Source organism: Pezoporus flaviventris, unplaced genomic scaffold, assembly GCF_033815535.1.
Source record: "Pezoporus flaviventris isolate CSIRO_AGI_PZ_B2104156 unplaced genomic scaffold, CSIRO_AGI_Pfla_v1 ptg000107l, whole genome shotgun sequence".
Lineage (NCBI taxonomy): Eukaryota > Metazoa > Chordata > Aves > Psittaciformes > Psittacidae > Pezoporus > Pezoporus flaviventris.
The window spans coordinates 1,486,184-1,510,930 of record NW_026892655.1 but is presented as its reverse complement, the minus strand read 5'-3'; the positions used below and the strand labels follow the sequence as shown (position 1 = coordinate 1,510,930).

General features: G+C 48.5%; 3 protein-coding genes and 1 long non-coding RNA gene across 7 annotated transcripts in view; 2 read left to right on the top strand and 2 right to left on the bottom strand.

Annotated features, from left to right (window-relative positions):
• LOC133281671 (uncharacterized) overlaps window positions 1-17,913 on the bottom strand; it is a 29,235-nt gene extending 11,322 nt beyond the window's left edge. For both annotated transcript variants that reach the window (XR_009747568.1, XR_009747567.1), the window contains exons 1-2: window positions 17,774-17,913; window positions 7,952-8,045 (exon numbers count right to left, since the gene is read on the bottom strand). This is a non-coding gene — a long non-coding RNA (uncharacterized LOC133281671). The remainder of the gene's footprint in view (window positions 1-7,951; window positions 8,046-17,773) is intronic.
• Window positions 1-24,747, bottom strand: part of ATP5MC1 (ATP synthase membrane subunit c locus 1) — a 254,377-nt gene that overhangs the window by 114,205 nt on the left and 115,425 nt on the right. The gene's annotated exons all lie outside the window — the stretch shown is intronic.
• On the top strand, window positions 749-3,835 carry HOXB5 (homeobox B5). Its single transcript, XM_061477443.1, has 2 exons — window positions 749-1,671; window positions 2,643-3,835. The coding sequence occupies exons 1-2, from the start codon at window positions 1,122-1,124 to the stop codon at window positions 2,888-2,890; spliced, it is 798 nt and encodes a 265-aa protein (XP_061333427.1). The 5' UTR covers window positions 749-1,121; the 3' UTR covers window positions 2,891-3,835.
• HOXB4 (homeobox B4) lies at window positions 4,828-19,615 on the top strand. Of its 3 annotated transcripts, none has more exons than XM_061477442.1 (3): window positions 4,828-5,134; window positions 17,684-18,104; window positions 18,894-19,615. In XM_061477442.1, the coding sequence occupies exons 2-3, from the start codon at window positions 17,690-17,692 to the stop codon at window positions 19,208-19,210; spliced, it is 732 nt and encodes a 243-aa protein (XP_061333426.1). In that variant the 5' UTR covers window positions 4,828-5,134; window positions 17,684-17,689; the 3' UTR covers window positions 19,211-19,615. The 3 variants fall into 3 exon arrangements, with proteins under 3 accessions (XP_061333426.1, XP_061333425.1, XP_061333424.1); XM_061477441.1 differs by lacking the exon at window positions 4,828-5,134 and adding an exon at window positions 14,077-14,199; XM_061477440.1 differs by lacking the exon at window positions 4,828-5,134 and adding an exon at window positions 17,255-17,567.

Genomic DNA, 24,747 nt, shown 5'->3' with positions numbered 1-24,747 from the left:
AGGAGAGAGAGAAAAGAGAAGAAGGGGAAAATAAAAAGGAAGCAATGCTTAACAAAGCACAGCTTTTTCACAACGTTTTTCCCAATTTTACCAGTTTCAAGGTGCTTTTGCTCCCCAATATTCCTTGCAGGTTAACAAATGGAAAGGAAAAAGCACGTAGCACAATGCTGTGTTCAAAGAGGAAGCAAAACGCTCAGGAACGAGAATATCCCAAAAGCGACGTTGTCAACACTTCCACCGGCAGGACGTTCCCTTTTTCTCCTTTCCCTCCATTTATTTCTCCCCCTTTTCCTCTTTTCTTTTTCCCCCTCCAGAATTAAGGTGCGATCGCATCCCTGGTCCACGCTCAGCGTGCAGCAACGCTCGACTTTTCTGACCATAACCACGCGAAAAAACCCCACGCAGCCGAGCACCCCCAGCGCAGCTTCACCGTACCCCCTTTCCCCCCGCAGATATTAACAGAGGAGAACCCCCCCGTGCTCAAGGCACCTCGCCCCCTGCCTCCGAACTTCCCAACGGTGTCACAAAGGAAGAAATTAAGAGTTTAATAAAGAAAAGGAGCCGGGCGAGAAGACCCACGGGGGGGAGCGCGGACACGCCAGCCGCGGCGAAACAACACCACCCCCCCTCCCCGCTTTCATCTCAGCGTTGATTTTTAGGAAGGCAAATGACTGCAGAAGGAAGGGGGCTGTGTAGCGGAGGGTGAATTTGGGGGTACGGGGGTGTCCCCCCCCCTCCAGCCCCCCCTGGGCGCGGCGCCCCGCTCGGCCGGCAGGTGGCGCGCTCCGCCAAGGTGGGGGGCGAGAGCGGCAGCGGCGCGCACGGGGATTCGGGGCGCCGCGCACCGACTCGGGCCTAAACGACTCCGCGATCGTCATTATTTGTAACCATAGAGCATGAATTACCTCTTGAGGTCATCAGTGAGAATTTACGACTGGTCAACAAAAGCACGTGATTCCCAAACGCACCCCCCACCCTCCCCCCCCCCCCCCATATTTGGCCGCATACATAGCAAAAACGAAGTACAGTGCATCGCTATAATTCATTAATACATCATAAATCGTCAAGCACAGGGTTATAACGACCACGAGCCACAAATCAAGCCCTCCAAAATAACCCAAATGAGCTCTTACTTTGTAAACTCGTTCTCAGGGCGCTACCCAAATGGCCCCGACTATCAGTTACTAAATTATGGGACCAGCAGTTCCATGAACGGTTCTTACAGAGATTCAAGCACCATGCATTCCAGCTCTTATGGCTACAACTACAATGGGATGGACCTTAGCATCAACCGCTCAGCCTCCTCCAGCCACTTTGGGGCTGTGGGGGAGAGCTCCCGCGGTTTCCCTTCTCCAGCTCAGGAGAGCAGGTTTAGACAGGCGTCTAGCTGCTCCTTATCTTCTCCCGACTCCCTTCCCTGCTCCAACAGCGAGAGCCATGGAGGCAAACCCGCCCCGTCCCCCTCCGACCAAGCTCCTTCTGCCAGCACCACCAACACAAATTTCACAGAACTAGACGAGACCAGCGCGTCCTCGGGAGCCGACGAGGGCACTCCAATAAGCAGCAGCATCCCCCGAGCACAGGCAGAGCCCATCGCGACCTCCACCGCAGCAACAGAAGGGCAGGCACCTCAGATATTCCCTTGGATGAGGAAACTTCACATTAGCCATGGTACAGCTACTTCTTTTTCCGTCGTTGTCGTTGTCGTTGTTTATTTTCTCACACCCCTCTCCTTTTCTCTCGTGTTTTAGTGTGTTTTTTAATTTCCTTTCCCCTTTTCCTCCTCCCCCCACCCCCCCCCCCACTCCCTTTTTTCTCCCCTTCCTTTTATTCCGTGGAGGCGCTTTGATCAGAAACGCAGCTATTTATTGCTTTTGTATTTCTTGCTCTGATCGCTGCTTTAAAGCTGCCTCTGGCGCCTCTAAGGAGTGTGGGGGGGGGCGATTTTGTTTTACTTTCGCTATTCTCTCCGCGAAATGGGCGCTTATTTTCAGCTCGTAGCTCTATGTGGATGGTGGGAGAAGGTAATTTAAAAATTGAGGGAAGGGGGTGTTCCTTGGGGGTGGGGGGAGAGGAAAGGAAAGAATTGACCATTAAAATGGCATTATATGCACAGATGGGTCTCTCAGTCCTTTCCTGCTCTTATTTTGCTGGGTGTATTCTTGACAATCTGCTCTTGACAAAACCAAAATTGCGAGGAGATACAGAAGAACAGAGAGACATCATCATCCCCCCCCCCCCCCCCCCCAACTACACACACACACTTGGCCCGGTTTTCTCCTGGAGAAAAGAGCCTTAAACCTGAACCCCCTGCAAAGAGACCCAGAAACACCCGGGCGGGGGGGGGGGGGGGGGAAGGGAAGATGCAAAATCTCGCTTCTCCAGTTAAATTATGAACACTGAGTTGGGAATGTCGGTTCTGGAGGGGCCGAGGGTGGGGGGGTTTACACGTGTCTGGGGGTGTGCGAGAAAGGGGAGGGGGGGGTGTTATTTGGGGAATAAACAGCATTCCAAGCTGCCCGAAGAAGGCGAGTATTTTACCTCGGTTTTACAATATATACATCTATCTATATAGCCTTAAGGATAACAAAAATCTTAGCAGAAAGCAAAACCCCAACCCCGCTGTTGTCCGTGTTATTCAGACATGACTGGACCAGACGGGAAGAGGGCGAGGACAGCGTACACTCGCTACCAGACCCTGGAGTTGGAAAAGGAATTCCACTTCAATAGATATCTCACCCGCAGGAGGAGAATAGAGATCGCTCACGCTCTCTGCCTCTCCGAGCGCCAGATCAAAATCTGGTTCCAGAACAGGAGGATGAAATGGAAGAAGGATAATAAACTGAAAAGCATGAGCTTAGCCTCGGCGGGCAGCGCCTTTCAGCCATAAAGTCTAGAGGAGGAATATCGAGGGAAGAAGAGGAGGCGAGAAAGAAATCCGTAAATAAATAAATAAAGCGCAGATCTTAGTTTCCGAGTACTGTACAGTGAGGCACCTTCCTTTCGGCATGTTGTTGATATTCTAAACCAACGCGTATGGTACCGTTCTCCCAGACTGAGTCCATGTCGTGTTCTGTTTGTTATTAAATTTGGGGGTTTAAATCTTTTCCTTTTTTTTTATATATATAATTAAATTTTATTTCCAGATGCTCCTCATGCTCTTGTTCTTCTAAATGTCTGTGTCCGTGCTCTCTTGATGCTTTCTGGAAAGCTAGCATGTTTTATGTGAGCCCTTTAAATGTTATAACTTATTTATAAATCGAGAACAGATACGGTTGTTTATTTGTTCGGTTTCTTTTCTTTATACCCCCCCCCCCCTTTCCTGAGTTTACTGCTTTTGGGTGAGTTCTTCTCTGCCTAAGCTAGAAAAGGGGGTTCCTGCACTACAGTGGCAGAAAAAAAAAATAAGCTAAAAAATCCAAACAAAAATGTAAAAAAAAAAAAAGGCAAAAAAGAGAAAAAAAAAAAAAGGCAAAAGCTCTTGTATCTGTCTTAAAATTGTCCAGTCTGTGTTTTAGTTCAAACTTCAGGCCAGGGTTTCGAGTCCCAGCCTAATTCCAAGACGTACTCTTAGACGTGGGTAAACTTCACTATTATAAAAGAAAAAAATTATGTATAAAATCGGACCAACAATAGAGTGCTCTAATGTCTGTAAATACTAGAAATATTTCTGATGTGACTAATAGACGGTTTGTAGTGGGCAGAGTGAATGCAATGTTATGTGTAAAAATGGCATCTGTCATGTCTAGCTGCCTGTTAGTACTTTGCCAATAAGCTTTTTGTATTTGTTTGTAGCTTTACTTGAAGTCAAATAAACGTTTCTCCTACTCACAAAGGCTCCCAGTTGCACTTTATGCACAAGCCCTGAGATTCGCAGCCCATGCTGGAGCCGCGGAGATGCCTGGCGTGGGGCTGAGCCGCTGCGAGGAACTCTCAGCAGAGCCCCAGCCTCTCCTGGGCAGCTCTGGGGAGCTCAAACCCACCAAATATTCAAACCAAGCGCCCTCCAGGCACCCGCCGGACACACACCGCAGCCCTTCACACCTCCCCAACGCCGTCTCCCCAAAACACCGCCGACCCCCCACCCCACGGCAGCAGCCAAACTGGTTTCCAGTACTTCAAGTTGCAATCCCGCGGTATAAACGCAGATTTACGTGCATTTCAGGAGTTAGATCTACATACACACGCGCACATTTGAAAAGCCAGAGGTATTTATGCCCGCATACGCGTACACATAAACCTGCGCTCTATAGAATCACAGATCGGTGTGTTTGGATAGATATATTTGAAATAGATATAAATAAACATGGATATATACAGCATACATTTCTGCGCTGAGCTACGCCCAACTCTGCTATCTCTCGTCCTCGGTTTGTTGTGCTTAACTGCTTTTAACTCCTAGTCTCCGGCTTAACATGTAAATAACATCTCTGCAACTACTGACATTCACTACAACGAGTCATTTTGGCTGCAGATTATTTAACATCATCAAAGATGGCAAATGTTGCCATTTCGCTACCTAGGGAATCTCCCAAGGCACGAGATACTCCGGTTTAAAGTCGCTCGATTTGGCAAAACGCCACTGGCATCTCTACAATACAGCTTAGGCTTTTTGTTCGTAGCAAGTAAAGTTGGAGCTTAAAACTTACCAAACTTAATCTCCCACTGTTTAGGTACTTCTTAAGTGATTTTGAGAGGGATGTGAAGTGGACTGTCAGGTCCCAAACCATTTGCTCGCCTTCCCTTGATTTTTTTTCTTTCTTTTTTCTTTTTTTTTTTCACTAATAGCAAACTATACCAAAAGTGGGTATGACATTTAGATGTCAAATGGATAGGGTTTTATCTAGAAGTTAGATCGTAAAAATCGCCCAGACCTCAGACAGATACCCCTCACTGGCTCTCAAAAGTCACGTGAGGTCCATAAAGTTAGTTTTATGGTTTTGGGGAGTTGACAATGTACAATATATTTCACATTCTCTAGAATGTTAAGTGACACTTTAACTGCTTGGTTTGGCTTGTAAGGGGCAGCAATGGGTGAGCACTTTTCCAGATGAGATAAACGTTGCAATTGCAGGGAACATGTTTTGCGGGTCCAGTTTTCAGTCCAGGGAGCCAATAGACTGGAGTCCTGAAAGTAAGTTCTGAAATATTATCTGCTTAAACTGTTTTAAAGGGTTGGTATGACTAAAGGCTGAGCGGGGAGGAAAGAGGGTCTGTCTCTCTTTCAGAGCTTTATTTCTCACTTTTAAGAAGGTCTTAATTCTTATCCTCCCGAGAGCTGGAACTGCATTACATTTCCATCACAGCTTCGAGGCCCGCAAGTAAACTTTGTGGCAGCGGGAGAAATAGAAAAGCTGTAGAGATTCATTATCATTGCACGGCAACTCCATCCTGTCTTTGCCGGGGGACATGTGTACTTCAGCCAAAGTTTGGGTTTATCCTTCGCCATTCTTGCGCGTTTATTGGAGGCGATTTCGGTGCTTTTCGAACTGCTCGCAAATAGCCACAAACCTGAACCATGACTTTGCATTTCAATCAGCGATATTCTGTCTGTGCGTTTCAGGGTGTTAACACCTCTTGATTTTCATTATTTTCACCTTCCTGCCATAGAAATGCACTTTTTTGTTTCCTTTCGGCCTGTGTAGAGACCGGTATTTTTTGCCCCAGGGCTTTCCCTTCCTTTCTCCTCCCTTTTTTTCCCCCCTTTTTTCTCCCCTTTTTTCCTTCCTCCCTCCCCCCTCTTGGGTTTTCTTGGGTTTTTGCCCCCCCTAATAATACAAATGAGTGTCCTCATATTCCCGTAGTTCGTTTCTCTCACATGGAGCCACTGACTGACCGCTGTTATGTCTCCAGCCTGTCCTGAAGTGCTACAGAAAAATAATCAGAGAGGCTGCAGTTTGCAGACAGAGCGTCCAAACCCTTCTGAGCTCACCGATAAATCCCAGATTTCCTTCTCTCCCTCTCAGGGCCGACATCGCTCTGGGAAAGGCAGGCAGCAGCCTTTTGCTCTGGGAAAATAAACAAGTTGGAGGGAAGGGCAGGAGCGCGGAGCCTGCGCGGGTGAGGGGCGAGGGGCTGCGCTGGGGCTGGCCGGGCAGGTGGCCCCAGCCGTGGGCTCCGACTCCGCGGCAGCGCAGTAAAGCAAAAGCGAGCGAAATAGGGCTGACAGAGCCAAATAGAGAGGGGGGAGAACCCCATAAGCCAACCCCGGAGAGGTTGCTTATTTTGCAAGCCTAGTCGCCACATTTGCAGGAGAGGTAGGGGACACTTTGTCCACACCTGAACCAACTCACACCAATTCCTTCCCCCCCCCCCCCCCCCGCCCCCATCCCTCTTTCAAAAATAAAATCAAATTTTAAACAAAAAAGTTCAAAGCGGAGGTGCTGGAGAGGGGAAGGGGGGTGGTGGTGGTTAGAATTTGGAGCACTCACAAGCTTTTCCCCCCCTCCTTTTTAGGGTAAGACAACATTTGGTGGACACATGTCCGTCTCTTTTACACAAAGCAGAATGTCCCCCTTTAGCACACTTTGGAGATTGCTTTTCCTTCCTTGGGCTGTTTTTCCTGTCCTGCTCCATGTGTCTCCTAATATCTTTGCTATCATCATTTGAACTTCTGGCTTCTCCCTGAGCAGTCAGGGGGTGGCCAGTGCAATCCTGGAGCCCTCTGCTCTGAGAACCTGTAAACAGATTCAAAAAGCTGGAAATTCAAGGAAGGGAAGCGGGGTGCAGGGAGCTTTTCCTATTCAGCAGTCTGGTTTTATGCTGAGCAGCCTCTCCCTAATCCCTGTGCAAGCTGGACGCCTGCTTTTTGAGTTAATAGTAAAGATATTTCATGGGATCCTAAAGGGCTCCTATGGCATGACCTTGAAAGGTGAATTTAGCCCCTCAAGCTGCAGATGGTTTGTCTACCCAGGGTTAGAAGCGCCGGAAGGAGAAGGGATGTGGGGAGAGGCATGTGATCCTGCTGGGGTTAGCCCAAGCGATGGCCTTCTATTCCTTACCCTCCTGGTCCCTACTGGTGACTAGAAATCATCTCCTGATTCAAATGATAAGTAGTGTTTTAGGCAAGAAAAGTGTTACCTCTTCACCTCAATGTATGTTTGAAATGTAACTGTAAGTTCAATGCATGCAGGTACCCATAAACACTCTGATTCCGAAATATATTCATCCATCCATGTAGCCATACATCTATCCATTCATCCACCTCTTCCCCATCTATCACCTGCATCGCTGATCCCCACATCCCACTCCAAGGGTTTTATACAGTCCCAGGCAAAGTTTCCTCCCCAAACCACTCTGATCACAGGCAGCACAAGTGGTTTTCTTCTTACATACCACAGTTCCTAATCCTTTGGTGTACAACATGTTATTCCAAGGGGAAAAAACAAGCACACCAGGACAGCCAGCCCAAGGGGAATTTGCAATGCAGTTTAGCCCCAGGACTTTGTGGTGAGGAAGAGATGCCTGTGAGGGTGACAACAGCGATCAACCCTGTGCCACCCCTTTGATTTGAGCATCCCCGGTGCAGGGGTTGGCACCCGGCCTGTGCCACCACAAAGGAAGAGGGACTGGATTTTGTTGCTGTCATGATAATATCACCCTTCCCATCACTTTCAATACACCCTGTCCTCCCTGTCTGAGATCTGCTTTCTACCTGCAGCATGTAGCATGTTTTTAAGATAGGGTTTGTTTGGTTTTTTTTTTATAAGCTGGATTTTGGAGGGTTTATTTGGGGATTTTGTTTCTCTTACATGGCATTAACCTCCATCTTCCTGTGAGGCATAAACAGGGATCATTGTCTACCATTTTACAGCCTGGAAGGGGTCACAAGCTTAGCACAGGCTTCCCCCCTCCCTCCCTCCCCATTCTTTAAAGAAAGGGAAAAAAAAGTCTCCCTGTTGCTGGTGAAAAGGAAGTATTAAGAGAGTAAACAGGAAAACGGAGCTCTGACCGTGCAGGTAGGCGGGGATTTTCCTTTGCATTTTTCATCGTTTCTCTCACTTTAATGGCATACATCAGACATGGGACAATTAGTTCTTCTGTAGCTGTAGAAGACAGAATAAATACAAAGTGCTTTAATAACGGCTCTAAGAATATTGAGAATCTCTAGCACATGATTACTGCTTACAAGGAAAATCTCCTTTTATTAACCCTTGGGTTTGCAGATCTTTCTGTCACGACTCTGAGTACACATGGGGGGAAGCCTCTGTGTGACTCCCCAAAACCGGGTCTGGTGAGGTAGATGCGGGCTGTTTGCCCCAGTTGAATGAAGGGTTCCAGAGCTCAGAGAAGCCTCCCCAGGATCTTACCTGTTTCACAGCACCCCTCACATCCAAAAATGAATGCATCCATATGACCTTACACCTATTTTTGCTCCCTGTCCTCTCTCTTTAGCTTTCCCCCTTCTCTGAAGGTTTCCTATTTCGTTTAGTAAACGTTATAGAAACCTCACTGCTGCTTTGAAGGGGAAAAAAAAACCAAACCCCACAGCAGTTATTTCTCACCCAAGAGCCAGGCCAGGCTCCACAGCCTGGAGGAGCCAAGCTGAGCATCTGTATTAATTCCAGCTCCCTTCAAGCTGCCTTTTGGAGTGTCTTCCAGGGAGGGCCAGGGACCCCCGTGCTCAGACTGCTGCTGAAGGGCGAAAAATAGATGAAATTTCACCCGTAAAATACCCATTTTGGTTCTTAGGATCGTTCAGCAATAAATAGGGGGGTGGGGAAATGCATTTGTGAGTAGTTTGGGGAGCGTTTTAATGCAAAAGGCAGCCCGAGGTTGCAACGCCGTTGTCAGGCCACTGTGAATGTCACGGTTTTATTGATGTATTTATTTTTTGGGGCTCTTTTTCGTCAAGCTTTCGTGTGTTTTAGACTTTCTTTGCTCACCGGGTTCAGGGTAACAGAAAAGAAAATTCCCTCCCACTTAGGTTTTCAAAACCTCACCCAAAGGAGCAAGCAGAGCAAACTAAAAAGAACCCCAAAACAAAGAAACCCCACCAAAAACAAACTTCGCCAAGGTAACCTAGTTACAGATGTGTATGATGCCTTATTTTATTCAACAAAAAGTGATTAAAATCTGTTAAAGGATTTAATTAAGAGAATTAAATGAAAAGGAAGGGGCACAAATGAGTTGGAAAAAAAAAAAGCGAAGCTATTCTAAACGATTAAATCGCCATTTTAACAGTATAATGGGGTTTGCATACTGAAAAGAGAAATCAGAGCTCATATCTCATCAATAATTCATAGGCAAGAGGGATCATTCCGAGGTCAGCAGACTTGTACAGCCCCGGCTCCTCTCTTGGAGGAGAGGGTGAGCATCGTATCACAACACAGAGCGGGCCCCGGGGGCTGCCGGGGCACCTTTGCAAGGAAAACATAAGCTCCAGGGGTTTTTCTTTATTTCTTTCCTTCTTTCTTTATTTTTCTTCTTCCTCCTTCCCCCCCCCCCCCCCCATTTTCTACATTTTCTAACCCTTCTTTTTTTTTTTCTTTTTCCTTTTTTTTTTCCTTTTTTTTTTTTTTCCATTTAATGTACCCATCCCACGGCGCGGGTGTGCTGGGCACTGGCCGTAACCGAGGGGGAGGGCTGGAGAAGGGCTGGATGTGGTTCATATTGCTCCACTACAGACACACACCAGCAATGTGATGTTTAAGCCAAAGGGATCTCCTTGTTCTGTTTGTTGCTGGCCCCAGAAATGAAGGCTGGGAGGCGGCGGGTCCCTCCTGCCTTGGCAGAGAGGCAGCGACTAGAAATCGCACTGCTCAGGCTGTAATTCTTGTGGTTCAGTCTATTTAGAGGAAGACTCAGCTTATTCACCTATTTCTTTGCCATGGTCCTGTAAATGACTCCAGCCCACACTCCTTCTGTGTGTCCAGTCCCCCCCAACCTTTCGAAGGAAACCACCCCCCTTCCGTCCAGCTCCGCTCCCCGAACCCTTTTCCCTCCCCCACAGCTGAATTTCAGGCTGAGGATTTGCTCTTTCTTTCCCCCAGCCCCTTCCTCTTTTTCTTTATTACACGTCCGACCTGAAGGGAGCGAGCTGATGGGATTATTTAAAATCCTCTTACTAAAGGTCTCTCCTCAACTAGGGAACCCGAAAAAGACTTTTATGGGCTTTGGCTCCTCCTCCGGGGTTTCTTTCCAGTCCTAGAATGGATTTAAGAATGAAATTTTCTTTCAGAGCGTGGCTATTTCGGTGTCTGAGCTGATTTTTCCCATTCTTTCCTCTCCTAATGTTAAATAAATGATATTTGGAAGGAGGTTGATAACTTAACTCGGGAGGTGTCCACCCGGCATAGTTTTTCCGTGTTCTGTTACCCTAAATAGCTTTAAAAAGAAACTATTTTGACAGCGAGCGTTGAAAGAATAAGACTAGTACGAGGTTTTTCCCCCGCTTTGATTTATCTCTTTTTAACATGTGTATGTATGTCTCTCTATATACACACACACATATATATACCTTTCACGTCAAAACAAATTACAGCGCCGGGATTTGGGGGAAAGGACGTTTGTTTGGTGCAAATCTGGGCTGTTTATGTAGGGAGACTGCAACGCCGCGGTGGAGAGGGGGGTGGTCGTGGTGGGATGGAGCAGGGGACCGGGCGCCCCGGGTAGGGGGATTTGCTGCGGCTGCCTCGGCTGTAACGTCCCCGAGCAGCCAGCAGAGCCCGCTTCAGACCAAGTTCACTGCCAGCGGGGCCGGGCCGGGCCGGGCCGGGCTGGGGCGAGAGCGGGACCGGCCGCCCGCAGCCCTCCAGTCCCTGCCCGAACCCTCCGGGGCTCCCTAAGTAACACGGAAACCCTCTTTATCCGCCGAAAAAGGAGGAAAAATCACCCCCAAAATTAGATCAGGGCAGATAACCGCCGTCAAAACCTCGCCGAGGAAATCCTAAATAAAAGAGAAACAATATATTATATTATTTCTTGAGGGTTTCCCCCTCTTTGTTCTTTTAAATGTAAAAATGTGGGGGGAGCAAAAAGGGTAAAATAAAAACAGTGGTCTAAAGCGGCAATGGGTGATGTGGACAGAACCATCTAATGTTTGCAGAGCTCAGATTTTTTTTTGTTCTTCCTTGGGTAGGGGAAAAAAAAATCACAAAGAAATGTCCTTTTTTTTTCCCCCTTTTCTTTTGTAAGTAAAATAAATAAAATAGGAAAATCAGCAGCGCGCTGGTTTCTAGAGGCGTAGCCGGGAACTCTGGTCTTGGGGGGCTTGTTAGTACAGCATTATAGCTCGAGGGGTCAAAAAGTTGAGGGTCAAAAGTTTACGCTGTGCGTGACTCGGTCTTGTGTATAACCCTGATAGACTGATGTCAGTGGGAAAAAAAAGAGGGAGAGAGAAAGAAAGAGGGAAGGGGGGGCCGAGGTGGGAGGAAGAGTCTCTGCTGCTGGGCAGAGATGAGAGAGGATGATAGCGAGGTGGGAGCGACCTTCAGCAGCGAAGGCGGAAAGGGGGGATAGGAGGCTGCGGGGTTTTGGGGTGGGATGTTGGTGGAAAGGAAGTGGGGTTTGGGTCTCCTGCGAGGAAACGCCGAGCGAGTCCTCAGTGGCTTTTTTTTTCCCTAAGATGAGCCCTGAAAAGCTTTTTGGAGTCGAATGAACAAAATATAAGGGGAAATGCATTTATTCAACCCAATTACGAGGAGGTCCCTTTAGGATATGGAAGCGAGCAGTTAAAAAATAATTTTCATTCCAGCGTCAATTTTATTTGGGGGGAAAAAAGAAAAAAGAAAAAAAGAAAAAAAAAAAAAAGAAGGAAATTCAACAGCCCGACACGTTTGGTGAAAATGTGGTTCCAAAATCTTTACTTGGAACCACTTCCAGAATCCTTGAAGAGGTGCCTGGCCCTCATAGAGCCGAGCATCTTTAATACGGACTCGGTAGGAATGCAAATAATCATCCACAAAGAGAAAAGAATGACACGAAATAACGCCCATGATTTACTGTTTGCATTTCTACCTTAATCGTAGAGAATCTGAAATTATGATATAGAGGCAAAAGCGATGGATTGATGGCTTAAAAAACCCCAATATATGTATTTAAAGGCGGTTTTAAGTGCTCCTTTCGTCGCTCGCTCCGGTGAAGGCAGCTAATTTTGTTTTGCAGCACGTTTTCCGCCGGAATTTGAATGAAATGGTTTCTATTCCTTGCTTGAAATGTGACTCCACTCTGGTCATTGCAACAGTTTAATGAACTGATATAATAAATATTTCCCTTGGCATTTCAAAGTTATTTCTACACTGCCAGACTTTGAACCCTCCAAACTCTAAATATTATTTGCACTGGGACTGGGGAAGATCTTTTCAATAGCTGCTTAAGCAAACAGTCGTAGCAAGGCAAACTCTTCCCTTTTTGCCCTGCAAATTCGCTTTTTTTTTCCCCTCTCGGCTTTTAAATATTTTCAGTGCCTAAATACTTATAACAAGGGTCATTTTTCTTGGAAGAGAAAGAGAGAATATTAGAGCCCTGGGAAAGGCATTCTGGAAAATCCATTTGCTTTCCCTATGCGGATATATTCATGGAGTAGGTGAAATTCAAGCGAACGTAAAGCGTTTTGTTTCGCGTGATAAGACTCGGCTTTAATTAATTGCCATGAATTTGCTTGGTATTTATAAAATATCACTATATGAGGGCTCCGGTTTAGTTGTAACTTGGGTGATCCATCTCTTCGCCCTTGTAATTACTGCACTTATCTCTCTAGAACAGTCATTTCTACTCCAGGTTTATAGAACAGGTAATGGATAATAAAAGCCATTTGTTTTCGGGATATTAAAACAAGCAGGTATAATTTCACGGCAATAAAGAAAAAAAAAAACCAACCCAAACCACCTCCCAACTTTCCTTCTAATATTCACTCCTACATCAGAACGTTTAACTTTCCATTTAGGGACGCGCGTTCGTTTGAAGTGGGTTCATTTGGAGAGATGTGAGGAGGGACGGAGATAGGGGAGGGGAGAGGGGGGAAATTAAAGGTACCATTTCCAAGGATATTTCTAATTTATCTCTCTTGCTCGGGACGGACTCGGCTTAACCCGGCAGTCTCCGAGTGCAAGCCGGGCGCTGCAAACACAATTCAGGGCGCTTTTCCTTCTCTCCATATGTATTTATAGTTGTTATTATTATTTTCTCTCCCGGACAATCAATAGAATGCGCTTTTTAATCCCGATTTACTCTCCAATGACCTCTTTATCGCGGTCTTCGAGCTGGCGGTGTTAACAGGGAGATAAAGGGTGAATCCCCGCAGGGATGCGCTGCTCCCCCCTCGCTGCTTCGCTGGTTTTAAGGGGAAAAATATGATTTTAAAATATTCTTATCCGAAACGAAAAGGACACCCAAGGCTGGGAAACTACCCAGGGCTTAAATCTGCTTTTCCCTGTGGCAAAGCAGGTGTGGGCCGATTCCTACCCGACCCCGCAGCCTCCTTCCCTGCTGTTGTACATCTCGGATAGTCGTTATTAAATGTTTTGCCTTAAAGAAGCGCCTTAGCCTTCCGTGTGCTGGGGATACACACACACACACACACGCGCAAACCCAGTTTCATACAAGAAAGTTTGCGCTTGGAAAAGGGTGGAAAAGGGCAAAACTAAAAGAAAAGATCCCCTTCTTCATTGCTGCTAAAGCCGAGAGCGAGATTTCGGGGGGGGGGGGGGGGGGATATGACAGGGAAAAGGGGGGGGGGATCATAAAAGCCCTACAAATGAAAGCGCGGAGCGGTGCGGAGGGCGCGCGGCGCGGGGTGAACCGCGGGTCAGCGCGGCTTTCGGCGGCCGCCGCGCTGCGGACACGCCTCGCTGTTTAACAAAGACTGACAAACTATGAGATTAATACCAAAACTTGCGGGTTTCCCACCCCAAAATGCTCAGAGGGCCTCCCGGCGCTGCCGGGAGCAGCTCCGCTCGCCTTGAAGGACAATAGTGGTTTATACTGGGGGGAGAGCGGGGGAGGGGGCACCCACTAAAAAAAGGCAGAAGAAGAAGGAGAGAGAGAGAAATTAGGGTTCTTATCGAGAATTAATCTCATTGTAAAAGCAACACTGGGGAGAGAGGGCGGAAAAGCCGGGCTAGGGTGGGGAGGGGAAACGGGGTGGGGGGGATGGGGGCGTTTAGGGGGTTCTATAGGATTCCGCCTGCAAAAGCTTCCCAAGTTTTGGGGGAGCCCCCTCGGGGATTACTCCGAGGAAAAGACCCACGTTTTGCTAAGGTAGGTACCGCTGTCTGTGTTACACCTGGGAGGTGGGCCGGGCTGCGGATGGGGGGGGCACTAAGCAGGGGGTACCCCCCCACCGAGCGCTGCCTCTTTTGGGGGGACCACATATGCGCTCAGCGTGAAGAATGGGGTAACGATCCCCCTCTCTGCGCTGGCAGGTGCCTTTGGGAGGGTTTTGGAGAGGGTTGAGGGCTCCCCTGGCCACCCCTTGGCGGTGGACACAGGTCGGGGGATCCGGGGGACACCCCTTTCCTTCCTGCCTGAGGTTACTTTGAGGTGGGAAAGAGCCCGGGTGGAATTTGCCGTGGGAAACGCGCGAAGTGGGGCGGTTTAATAGAGAAAGCTGTGAGGAAGAGGGCTGGGAGGGGGGCAGCGAGGGGCTGCCTTTAATTTGGGATCGGAGGCAGCGAGGGGGAGAGTTCTTGGAGGTGTCTGGGGGGAAGGTGGCTGGTAAACGCTAGGGGTGCTGGTTTGCTGGCACCGACCCCTGCGTGCCACCGGGAAGGAGCATTAAACCTTTCTCTTTCCTATTTTTTTCCCCTAAGAATGTGGGAGGGGGGTAAAAATCAGGAATAGGCCTTAGTTATGGCTATTGAAACTCCTGTCCTCGGTTAGGAGCCGGCAGCGAGGAAATCCGATAAAATAAATCAGAGAGAGGATTGGAAAGGAGGAATAACATTTCAGTTAATAATAATTAAAAAAAAAAAAAAAGAAACTGATGGGATTGGTTCTGTGGAATTATTTCATGGCATCCAGCTACACGTTGTACAGCGGATTTTATTTGTCTCCTTACTTTGATGGCGGGCTTTAAAGGGGAAGGTGAATTCTAATGTGGCTGCTGCTGCCCAGTGTAGGTCTGTGGAGGGGGTGAAATCTGCTCCATGCAAAAAGCGGCTTTGCTTCACTCTGCGACTTTGGTTGGGAATCTGGGGGCTTGTTCAGGCGTGTAAAATGGTCTGGGGGTTGTCCCAGGTGCATTTGGGCTTATTGCTTAAAATACGCCGTCCTTTTTCGGTTTCTGTGCGAATTATACGTTTTATCAGGAAAAACGACTATTCGCCTTAAAGTACCCGAAAAATCTCCGGGCATCGTGTGTCCGGGAAAGCCCCGGGACATTCGTGCTTGGCCACGGCTCTTTTTATTGGGAAAAATGAAGGAATTTGTGAAATATATTGAGGATGTTTTGCAGGAATTTTAATGGAGAGGAATTTGTGAAATATATTGAGGATGTTTTGCAGGAATTTTAATGGAGGGGAAACGCAGCTTTTCTCTCAGAACCTCTTTACTGTGGCATTTAAATGCAATTAATTCGGGAGATACTTGACCAAAAAGGTTCTGCCTTTTGAAATACAAATAAAAAAAGAATTGGGGGGAAAAAAGGGGTGGGGGATGTACTTTTAATCTCTTGGGCAACTGTAATTTTAAACGAAATCTCAACATGATGCTACCCTCATTAGTTCCGAATGAAGGTTCATTACCTAGACAGGATGAATATTTTATTGCTTTATATCCCTTTTTCGGAAATGAAACGCCTTTGATCTTTTTCTCGGGTTGTAAAAAGAATTGCCTGTCATAAAAAAAAAGCGCCTGTCGTCCCATCTGCCTTTACATTCTGTATTTCTTTTCATCTGTTTCTCGCTTATATCTATATATATAATTTATCCTTACACGCACGTATAAACCCAAACCTTAGTTGACCTCCAAGAACGAAAAATGGATTAAATCTCTGCGCTGCGCATCAGAAACTCATCCCGCGGGTTTCAGGGTGGAGGGTACCGGGCAGTGGCGTTTTGCTTTTAAACGGCGATTATCTGGATTCGAAGTTCTTTACGCACCTCTCTCTCTATATATATTCAGGAGCGGTTTTTTTAGCAGAGCGGTAAATTAATGTGCAAGGGATTGAGGAGAGGGTAGGAAAGTTCCAGGTTTTCTCTCCTAGTATTGGCTATTCGGATGCTGTGCTGGTGCTTCAATTAATCGTCTTTCCTCTGAAGAGTGAAATCTTTGAACCGTCTTTACCTATAGATTAATTCCTGATCTCTCGAGTCCCAAAACACTGCCCTCCCTCCCCAGAAGATAATTATGGCGGTAGGCGAAGATCTCTGACCAAGGAGGATGCATCTGTCTTCTATATGTACCCTGTAGATCCGAATTTGTGTAAAGGAAGTTGGGTCACAAATTCGTATCTAGGGGAATATGTAGTTGACACAAACACTACAGGTCACACACCCAGAAGGCACTAAAAACAAACCACCACCCCCCCCAAAAAAGAGCCACCCACACCCCACAACCTTAAATAAAAGGGTGAAAACAAGATCTTCACCAGAAAAACGTTTTCTGGCTGAAAAGAAATACTTTGGATTTGACCTTAGCTCAACTTCAGCTCTCCTGCGATAAACTTTATCATCACTTCGAGATAAAATCTGTGCTTGAGGGGAGGTGGGGGGAAGAAGGGGAAGGAAGGGGCATTATTGCTGCCATCTAAGAACTAGGAGCCCACTATTGCTTTAGGTTGTGTAATCTCAGCACTGACACCAACAAAACTAACATATATATATATATACATATACACACACACATATTACTGCTTGCGAGGAGCTTATTGCGCGTTTCGGGTTTAAACCCGGCTTTGTGGGGATGGTGGCTTTTGAAAGGCTGCGGGTTTGCTTTGGCTTTTAAAGCGTCTTTATTACCAGAAGGGCGAGCGGAAGATGCATTAGGACTTGGGCTAATTCGCTTTTGTAATTGTTCATCAAGTCCCTGATTCCCTGCTCGGAGGATGGGCTCCCTTTACCACCGGTGCGTGGGAAAACGGTCAATCTCAGAAATGTGATTTAGGACACCGGGCACCCCGAATTAGCTGATGAATTTCTTATCGATCCCCAACGAGCCCTATTCATCTCTGCCAGGCTCGACCCTTCCCGCATCACCTTGGCGGGGGATGCGCTGCAGCCCCCGCCCGCGGGGAGCGTGTACGGGGGCAGCAGCGGCGAGCCCCGAGCCCCGCAAAAATCATTTTTTACTTCTATTTTAATGAAATCTGGTTTTGTTGGGGGGGGGGGATGGATGCATTTCTTTTTTCCCACCCCTCCTCCTTCTCCCACCCCCCCCCCCGCCCCGAGCCAAGGACACACCCCCGGAGGGGTGGGGGCCGGTCCTCGCCCGCGAGGCGCTGCGGGGCTCGGGGCCGGCAGGGCCGGGGTCGGGGCTGGGGAGGGGGGAGCGGGAGCCCCCGGTCTCCTCCCGGGGGTGCTCAGGGCCCCGGGAGAGCCCGGGCTGGGCAGGTTTCCTTATCCGGGGACCGCGGGGCCCCTCGCCATTGGCCCGCGCTGTCACATGGACTCAACTTTGTTCACTTGACAGTAAGTAGGAGGGTTCCGCGAAACAGGAAAACGAGTAAAGGGGGGGACGGGGATAAATTTTAGGAGAGATAGATAGATATATATATATTTTTTTTTTCCGTGTGTGCAATTCTAAGAAATTAATGGCCATGAGCTCGTTTTTGATCAACTCCAACTATGTGGACCCCAAGTTCCCACCCTGTGAAGAGTATTCCCACAGCGATTACCTTCCCAGTCACTCGCCGGAATATTACGGCAGCCAGAGGCGAGAGGGCACTTTCCACCATGACGCGATGTACCCGCCGCGGTCAGCCTGCGAGGAGCAGCTCTACTCCTCCTGTCCCAGCGCCGGCCGCCCAGCAGCGCTGCCGTCCCCCCGGGGTCACGGCCGTCCTCCACCCGGCTTGCGGGGCCACCTCCCCGCGGCGGGCCCCCCCCGCCAGCCGGGCACCCCCAGCCCGCCGCCCTCCTGCAGCCAGGACCCCCGGAACCCGCCCGCCCCCCCCTGCAAGGAGCCGGTGGTCTACCCCTGGATGAAGAAAGTCCATGTAAGCACGGGTAAGTGAGCCGAAGCGCTTCGCTTTATACCGAGTAGCACCTCAAAGTCTTGTAGAAATCCTATTGCACCAGTTGTAAAATAACCATTCGCGGAGATTTACGATCGCCTGTTTGCAGAGCGGTATAATTACATCCTCCATAAATTTTTATTGCTCTGCTTGGCCATGTGCCTTTGAAGTCTCTGTTACCATCCTCCTCCAATTTCTTGCAGGCTACTTTTTTTTTTATGGCTGTTGAATCTTCATAAGTTAAGTTTTATGTTTTCGTAATTTGTATTTAAGTGGCGGGTTGAGTAAACTTTTACTATCCCTCCCCCCTTTTTTTTTTCTTTTTTCTTTTTTTTTTTTGGTGTGTGATATTTAATAACAAGGAGTGCCTGCGTTTCCCTGCTTGCATGTGTGCAGGGGGAACTTTAAAGATTTGGGGATAATACAGTGATGCTCAAGTAGAGGTGTGTGTATATATATATACGTGTGTGTGTATACACACACGTAGAGGGCATGGAAAATGTGTCTAGGGGACCTTATAAAAACGTTTAGACAGGAATACACGTCAAGCAGCGAGGACGGAGGTGGAGATTTGCAGATAGGTTCTGGGTGTATTTTTAGCAGGTTTGTGGTGTGTTGTTTTGAGTGTATCCCCCCACCAAAAGAATGTGAGATGCTTTTTTGGGGGGAAAGGACCCGTTAAAGGAACAGCTCGGTAATTCTTCTGCTCTTTGTTTTGTTTTTTTCTTCCTTTTTTTTTTTCCTTCTTCTCCTTTTTCTTTTTCCTCCTTTGTTTGTTCAGTAAACCCCAATTACTCAGGAGGGGAACCGAAACGCTCCCGTACAGCCTACACCAGGCAGCAAGTCCTGGAGCTGGAGAAGGAATTTCACTATAACCGTTATCTCACCCGGAGGCGCAGGGTCGAGATCGCCCATTCCCTCTGCCTCTCCGAGCGCCAGATCAAAATCTGGTTCCAGAACAGGAGGATGAAATGGAAAAAAGATCACAAGTTACCAAATACCAAGATCAGGTCTAATTCTTCCAGCTCCTCTGCCAGCCTGCAGATCCCACAAGGAGGATCTCAAAACCGATCCCATGGACCAGCTACCAGCCTATAACTATTCCTTGGATGCATGCATGGATGGATGGATGGATAGATGGATGGATGGATGGATGGATGGAGTGTGCGTGTTTGTGAGTTTGTGTGTGCGTAGGGAACACATGGTACTTTGTTTTTAATGCTCCGAGAAGCGAGGGAAGGAGGGGTGCTCTTTATTTATAGGGGAAACAGGGAGACCCAGCTGCAACAAAGCAGAGCTGGGCTGCTGTGCCTCTTCCATTAAGAGGAGGCTGTAGATAGTAGTTTTCAGATTTGGCTAAGATGGATCCTTGTTTCATCTTTAATCACGCCAAGCTCTGCCCCATTTGTCATGTTTACTCTCCCGTACAAAGGATGGACCTTATGTCTGCTATTACCTCGACAACCAGCGCTCACTTTAATAAATGAGGCTCAGTTTCTTCAAGGCGAACTGGATTTTCTCCCCCCTCCACCTACCCCCCCCCCCTTTTTTTTCCCCCTCTTCTTTTTCCCTTCTCGCCTGCCAGCCACGAACGGGAAGTTTCTATCCCGCCATCCCAAAGACACGGCGATTCTAACACGGCCCTGCCATGGAGGGGGGAAACCGCAACAAACACAACCCAAATCCACGGGGGTGCGGAGGGGGGGGGGGCTCCAGGACACTGCGCTCGTCCTGAGTGGAAGTGGGGGAATACCCTGGGGAGGGGGGGAGGAAGGGAAAACTAGGTCAAATGGGTGGTGGACAAAGAAAGCAGGAGGATCATCATGACCACCATCCCCCCTGCTATTTTATTTCCAGTACGTTAATAGTGACTCTGGGAAGGGGAGGTGGGGTAGTTTAGGAACAGGGTGATGAACTGTGGCACCTGGATTCACCCCCACAGGCCAGCATGAGGAGGGGGGAACCCCCCTCTCCTGCTGTGGAGCCCAGTTTTGTACTGAAAATGTGAATTCGGGATGGAGGGGTGAAGGTTTGTCCCTCCGGGGTGAGCCAGAGCCTTGGCAAGGCCCCCCCCCACCCCGATACCCTTCCTCCCCTCCCTTTGTCCTTGCTGTCTAGGATTACCTGTAATGAGCAGAGAAAAGAAACAACAGCAGCCACAAAAAGCGCAATTGGAAATAAATCTGTTCATTGTGAACCTGCCCCTGCGTGGTTTTTATTGTGGGGAGGGGGGTGCTGACTTTTTATTCTGGTGAGGATCCAAAAAATACCTGTTTTCAAGGAAGGAATTAAAGAGCACGTTTCTTTTTTACAGGCATTTCTGGTGCCAGTGGCACAGCCTCGAGTCCCTAATGAAAACAAAAGATGTTTGACTAGGGTATATCAGCTTTAAGTACTGCTAAGCCGTACATATTATGATTTATTTGTTCTAAGCATATATTAATATGCTCTTCCCAAACTGGGCTCAGCCAAAACAGAGGGAGTCATTAGCGCTTTGCTTTGCTGTGAGGAATGGATGGAGCGATGGATTTCTCTAGAGAGACTTCTCGGGTTTAAAAAAAGACCCCACATCTCCTTCTCCGAGGTAGTTAATGCATTAATGAGTCTAATTTTTGCACAGATGTTTCTCGGTGTTTGCAGGTTTTCTGTGTGTTTTGATATTACAAAGGAGCTGGCTCCTGCGATAGCTCAGAGCCTGACAAGCAAATAGATAATCAAGAAGACAAATGGCTCCTTTTGTGAGCCGCAGCTCTTGTATTAATTTTCATTTTCTTCCTCATAGAAAGTATCGAAAATACGGTTCAGGACGAAATAACATTCCAGTCCTAGGTTCCAAATATATAAAAACTGGACTATTGTGCTCAGGGGGGTCTGTCAGGGGTGGAATCCTCGGCACCAGCTGAAGAAAAGGGTCGTTTTCTTATGCTCTCCTCTCAAGGCAAAAAATGACTTTTGCTTATTTGTTCAATGCTCGTGGAATTCTCCCGGACCCCCCATCAGGACCGAAATATTCCCCCTGCATTTCTTCCCAAACAAAGGCAAGGCTTGAAATATTTCCAAGCCAGGGTGTGTGGATGGGTTATTCCTTGAGTTGTACTCAGTCACCGCACGGCCACCGCGCAAATAAAGTGTGTGTCGTCCCGTCCTTTCCCCCCCCCCCCCAAGTGTCCCTGCCCCCAGCTCGAACAAAGGCCGCTCGATTTTTCTTTCTATTGACATTTTCATACTTTAAAATAATATTAATGTAGTCACATGGCACAGCTGTGATGTAGGAGAAATGGATTTATGGCTGTATTTTTGGTTTACTATGGCGGGTTTAGCAGCAGCAACTACAAACCTTTCAAGTTTCTTTCTATTTCAGCCCTTCTTTTTTTCCCAGGGAGGGTGGCAAGGGCTGTATTTTATTGCCATGCCTGAGTCTGGGGTGTTGTGGGGGTGTTGTTGAGTTTTATTTTCCTGTTTCTCTCTTTGATGTGCGGGGGTTGTAAAGAGGGTGTTATTTTCGAGATAGTGCTTCTAAGAATGGCAAAAAATCGTTCTATTTTTAAAAAGAAAAAGGCATATGCTTCCAGGAATGTGGGGTCTATAGAAGCAAATCAAAGCTGGAAAGTATGAATAGAATAGAAGGGGGAGAAAAGAAGATTTCTATAGGACCTAAAAGTTCACAGCCATTAGAAGCAGACAGAAGCTAAGAAAAATGCGAGAATTATACAGAAAATCATTAATCACTTCTTTTCTTTAAATACTTATCCTTTTCCCATTGTTATTCAACAGCAAATCTCCGCAGACCGTCTGTTGGGAAAAAAGCACCCGGAGTTCTACAAGAATCTTCAGGGGAAATAATCTTATTAATAATAAAATCTGGATCGTAAAGGTGAAAGCTTTATTTTTGGGGGAGAAAAACAAAAGCAAAACATCCCCCTCTCAAAGGGATCCCCTTCCCCCAGACCTCTCACTTTGGAAGAAACCACCCAAACCATGAGGGCCGTCTCTGGGGCGTTGGAAAAAGGATGTGGGAGCGAACCAGGTAACAGAGCTGCTCTCTTGGCATGCGTTTCGGGTCTGTTTGTTGCCTCTTCCAGCAGAAAGCTGGGGAAGCACGAGGAAAAAAGGGGGAAAAAAGGAGCTCAGAAAGGAAAAAGGGCAGAAAGAAAAACAACACGTGAATGCTTGTGCGGGCTTTCCCTTCTGCTTTCTCGTTTTGTTTTGGCCGGTGTAAGCGAGGCAAGCGGCAGAGAGAGTTTCCAGGCGGGTTATTCGTGGTGAGGGATGTGTGTGGATTTCTCTTCGATTTGGGGCTGTTGCGTGTGCGGGATCGGCCCCGTGGAGCTTCGCTGCGGGGTCACTGGCGAGGGTCCATGGGGGACTACTGGAGAGGGGAGAACCCTCTTTCGTTCCTGTTTTTTCATCCCTTTTCCATCGTTTTCCCTTTTACAAATATTTCTTTCCCTGAACAACATCTCCCGCCTGTCACGGACCGCTGTGGGGAGGGTTTAAGGGGTTTTGGGGTGCGGGGATCCCCTGGTGCGGGTGTCCCCGGGGGTCTGGGTGCTCCAGAATGTGGGGGTTCCAGGGGATGTCTTTGTCCCGGTAGTGCCGGTGTCCCCTGGGTGCTGGTTCCTGCCTCTTCCCGGTAGCGGTGTGGGAACACCGTAGTGAAGGAAAGGGCTGAAAAGTGGGGAGACAAACTCCAGCTCTGGCAAGCCCCGATCGGGGGAAGAGAGTTCAAGCAGAGGACACGTTTTCTAGGCGATTAGCTGTGTATTATAGCCAGGGAGTGACCTCGCAAACCCCTTGACCTCCCCGAGGCTGGACATTGTGCTCAGCCCGCAGCGCAGCAAAACTTTGCGTGTGCGAGGTCCCGCCGGCCTGGCCCTCACCGCGGCCTCGGGCCGTGGAAGCCGGGAACCAGCCCCGGGAGGCAGGGTTGGGGGGGGTGGACGGGGGGACGGGAAGAGAGAAAGGAATGAAGAAGGGTCTTAGAAGTGGGGTTATTTCTGCTTTCTCACGGTTTAATGGTTCTGCTGCCCAGCCCGGGCCCGACAGACGCTTTCCCCTCTGATTTCACTTCAAAGCCCTCTGTCTTGGCGTGTTGCTTCGGAGTGAGAAAAGAGAGGGAAGGAGCGGAGCTTCCGCGCCGCGTTGGCTCTGCGAGCAGAGCCCTGGTTTACCCCGCAGACTCGGGGGGGGAAACAACCCCAACCCCGCAGCGCAGGAGCGGAGCCCCCCGCCCCTTCCCGCGTCTCATCTCGCTTCTTATTTTCAGAAATTCCTTTGTTTGAGAGCCCCCCCCCCGCTTTCCCCCCGCACCTCCTCCCACTTCGCTCCTGCCCACGGCGCTCTCAAAAGCCTCTCTGTGCTCAGCTGCCTGAGCGGAGCAGCGCGGAGCGGTGCGGAGCTGTGAGGGGGGATCCCACCCGGCGGGGGGGAGACACTCGGGGATCTCTTACCCCCTTCCCGCGAGCTGGAACCCCCATTTCCTACCCCCAGCACCGGTTCGACCAGAGCTGAGCCCCTTTGTTACCCCTTAGTTGCAAAATTGGACAAAAAAGGGTGAGAAAATGCTATAACTCAATCCACTGAGTAGTTACTGGACAGAAAGGGTAAAGAGGAAGTCGAAATAAATATATATGTGATATCTGTCTATATATGCAAGGATATGGGGGGGTCTGTTCCTATGTGGGTGCTGGTGGGGGACCGTGCACCCCCTCTATAGCTCTGAGTAGCTTTAAAAGCTCGGCGAGCGGGTTGGGAGTTTCTCAGCCCCGGTGACAGATTTATGATCCGCAATAAGAACGGCGTGTTTAAATCCGTAAATCAATCTCGCTTTCTCACTATATAAACGTTCATTTTATCTTTAGAAAGAAAACGGCTTTGATCACGGCACCTCGGAGGGTGAAGCCGCTGTTTATGGCCGCGTTTCCGACCCTTTGAACTGGGGGCTTGAAAAAAATAAAAGAAACCCCAGAAACGGGTGCTTCTTTTGCATGAAACAAACCCAAAAATGTCAGGGGAGGTGGAGAGGGGGGTATCTGCCCCGTTTGCTGCCTGGGATGACTCCGATCCTTTCCTCCCCCTCTCTTTTTTAGTGTATTTACTCGGCTCCGTTCACAGGGACTCTACCTTTTCTGACAGGGAAGAAAAAAATAAGTGGTTGTGCGAAGCGAAAGTTGCGGCTTCTGACTTGAGCTGAAGTTCCAAAATATCCCCCCCCCTCCCCCAAGGTTTTCTTCCTCTTGGGGATCCCTTCCCCCAGCGAGAGAACCCCCTTTGAATCGGATTTCCACCCCCCCACCCCCCCACTCCTTGACCAAGCGTCTCTCTTCCAACAACGGCTTTCACTCGATAAAATCGATTCCGAAATAATCGAGGGCTTTCGAAAATGAAGCGCTTCCCTGCTCGCTCCTTCCTGGCCGGGGGCAGCCCAGAGCCTCCCCCCACAAAGCACCCTAAGCTTGGCTTAAAGGGGGACTAAAACCGCTTTTAGGCTCTTCAGATTTACGTTGATGTTAAGGCGAGCTCCCTCCAGGCTTTACCCGTGGAGGGCGGAGGGGTCCATTCCCCGTTTAGCACCCCAATGGGCTTGAAGGGGTGCTGGTGTGCTGCTGGGGGGGGGGGCTCTGCCCTGGGGTTCT

Bases quoted from the DNA above. Each gene is read 5' to 3' on its own strand.
- HOXB5 (XM_061477443.1), top strand. From the start codon at position 1,122: ATGAGCTCTTACTTTGTAAACTCGTTCTCAGGGCGCTACCCAAATGGC. The intron at 1,672-2,642 runs GTACAGCTACTT...CGTGTTATTCAG, and splicing joins GAAACTTCACATTAGCCATG to ACATGACTGGACCAGACGGG.
- HOXB4 (XM_061477440.1), top strand. From the start codon at position 17,268: ATGGATGCATTTCTTTTTTCCCACCCCTCCTCCTTCTCCCACCCCCCC. The intron at 17,568-17,683 runs GTAAGTAGGAGG...TGCAATTCTAAG, and splicing joins TCAACTTTGTTCACTTGACA to AAATTAATGGCCATGAGCTC. The intron at 18,105-18,893 runs GTAAGTGAGCCG...TTGTTTGTTCAG, and splicing joins GAAAGTCCATGTAAGCACGG to TAAACCCCAATTACTCAGGA.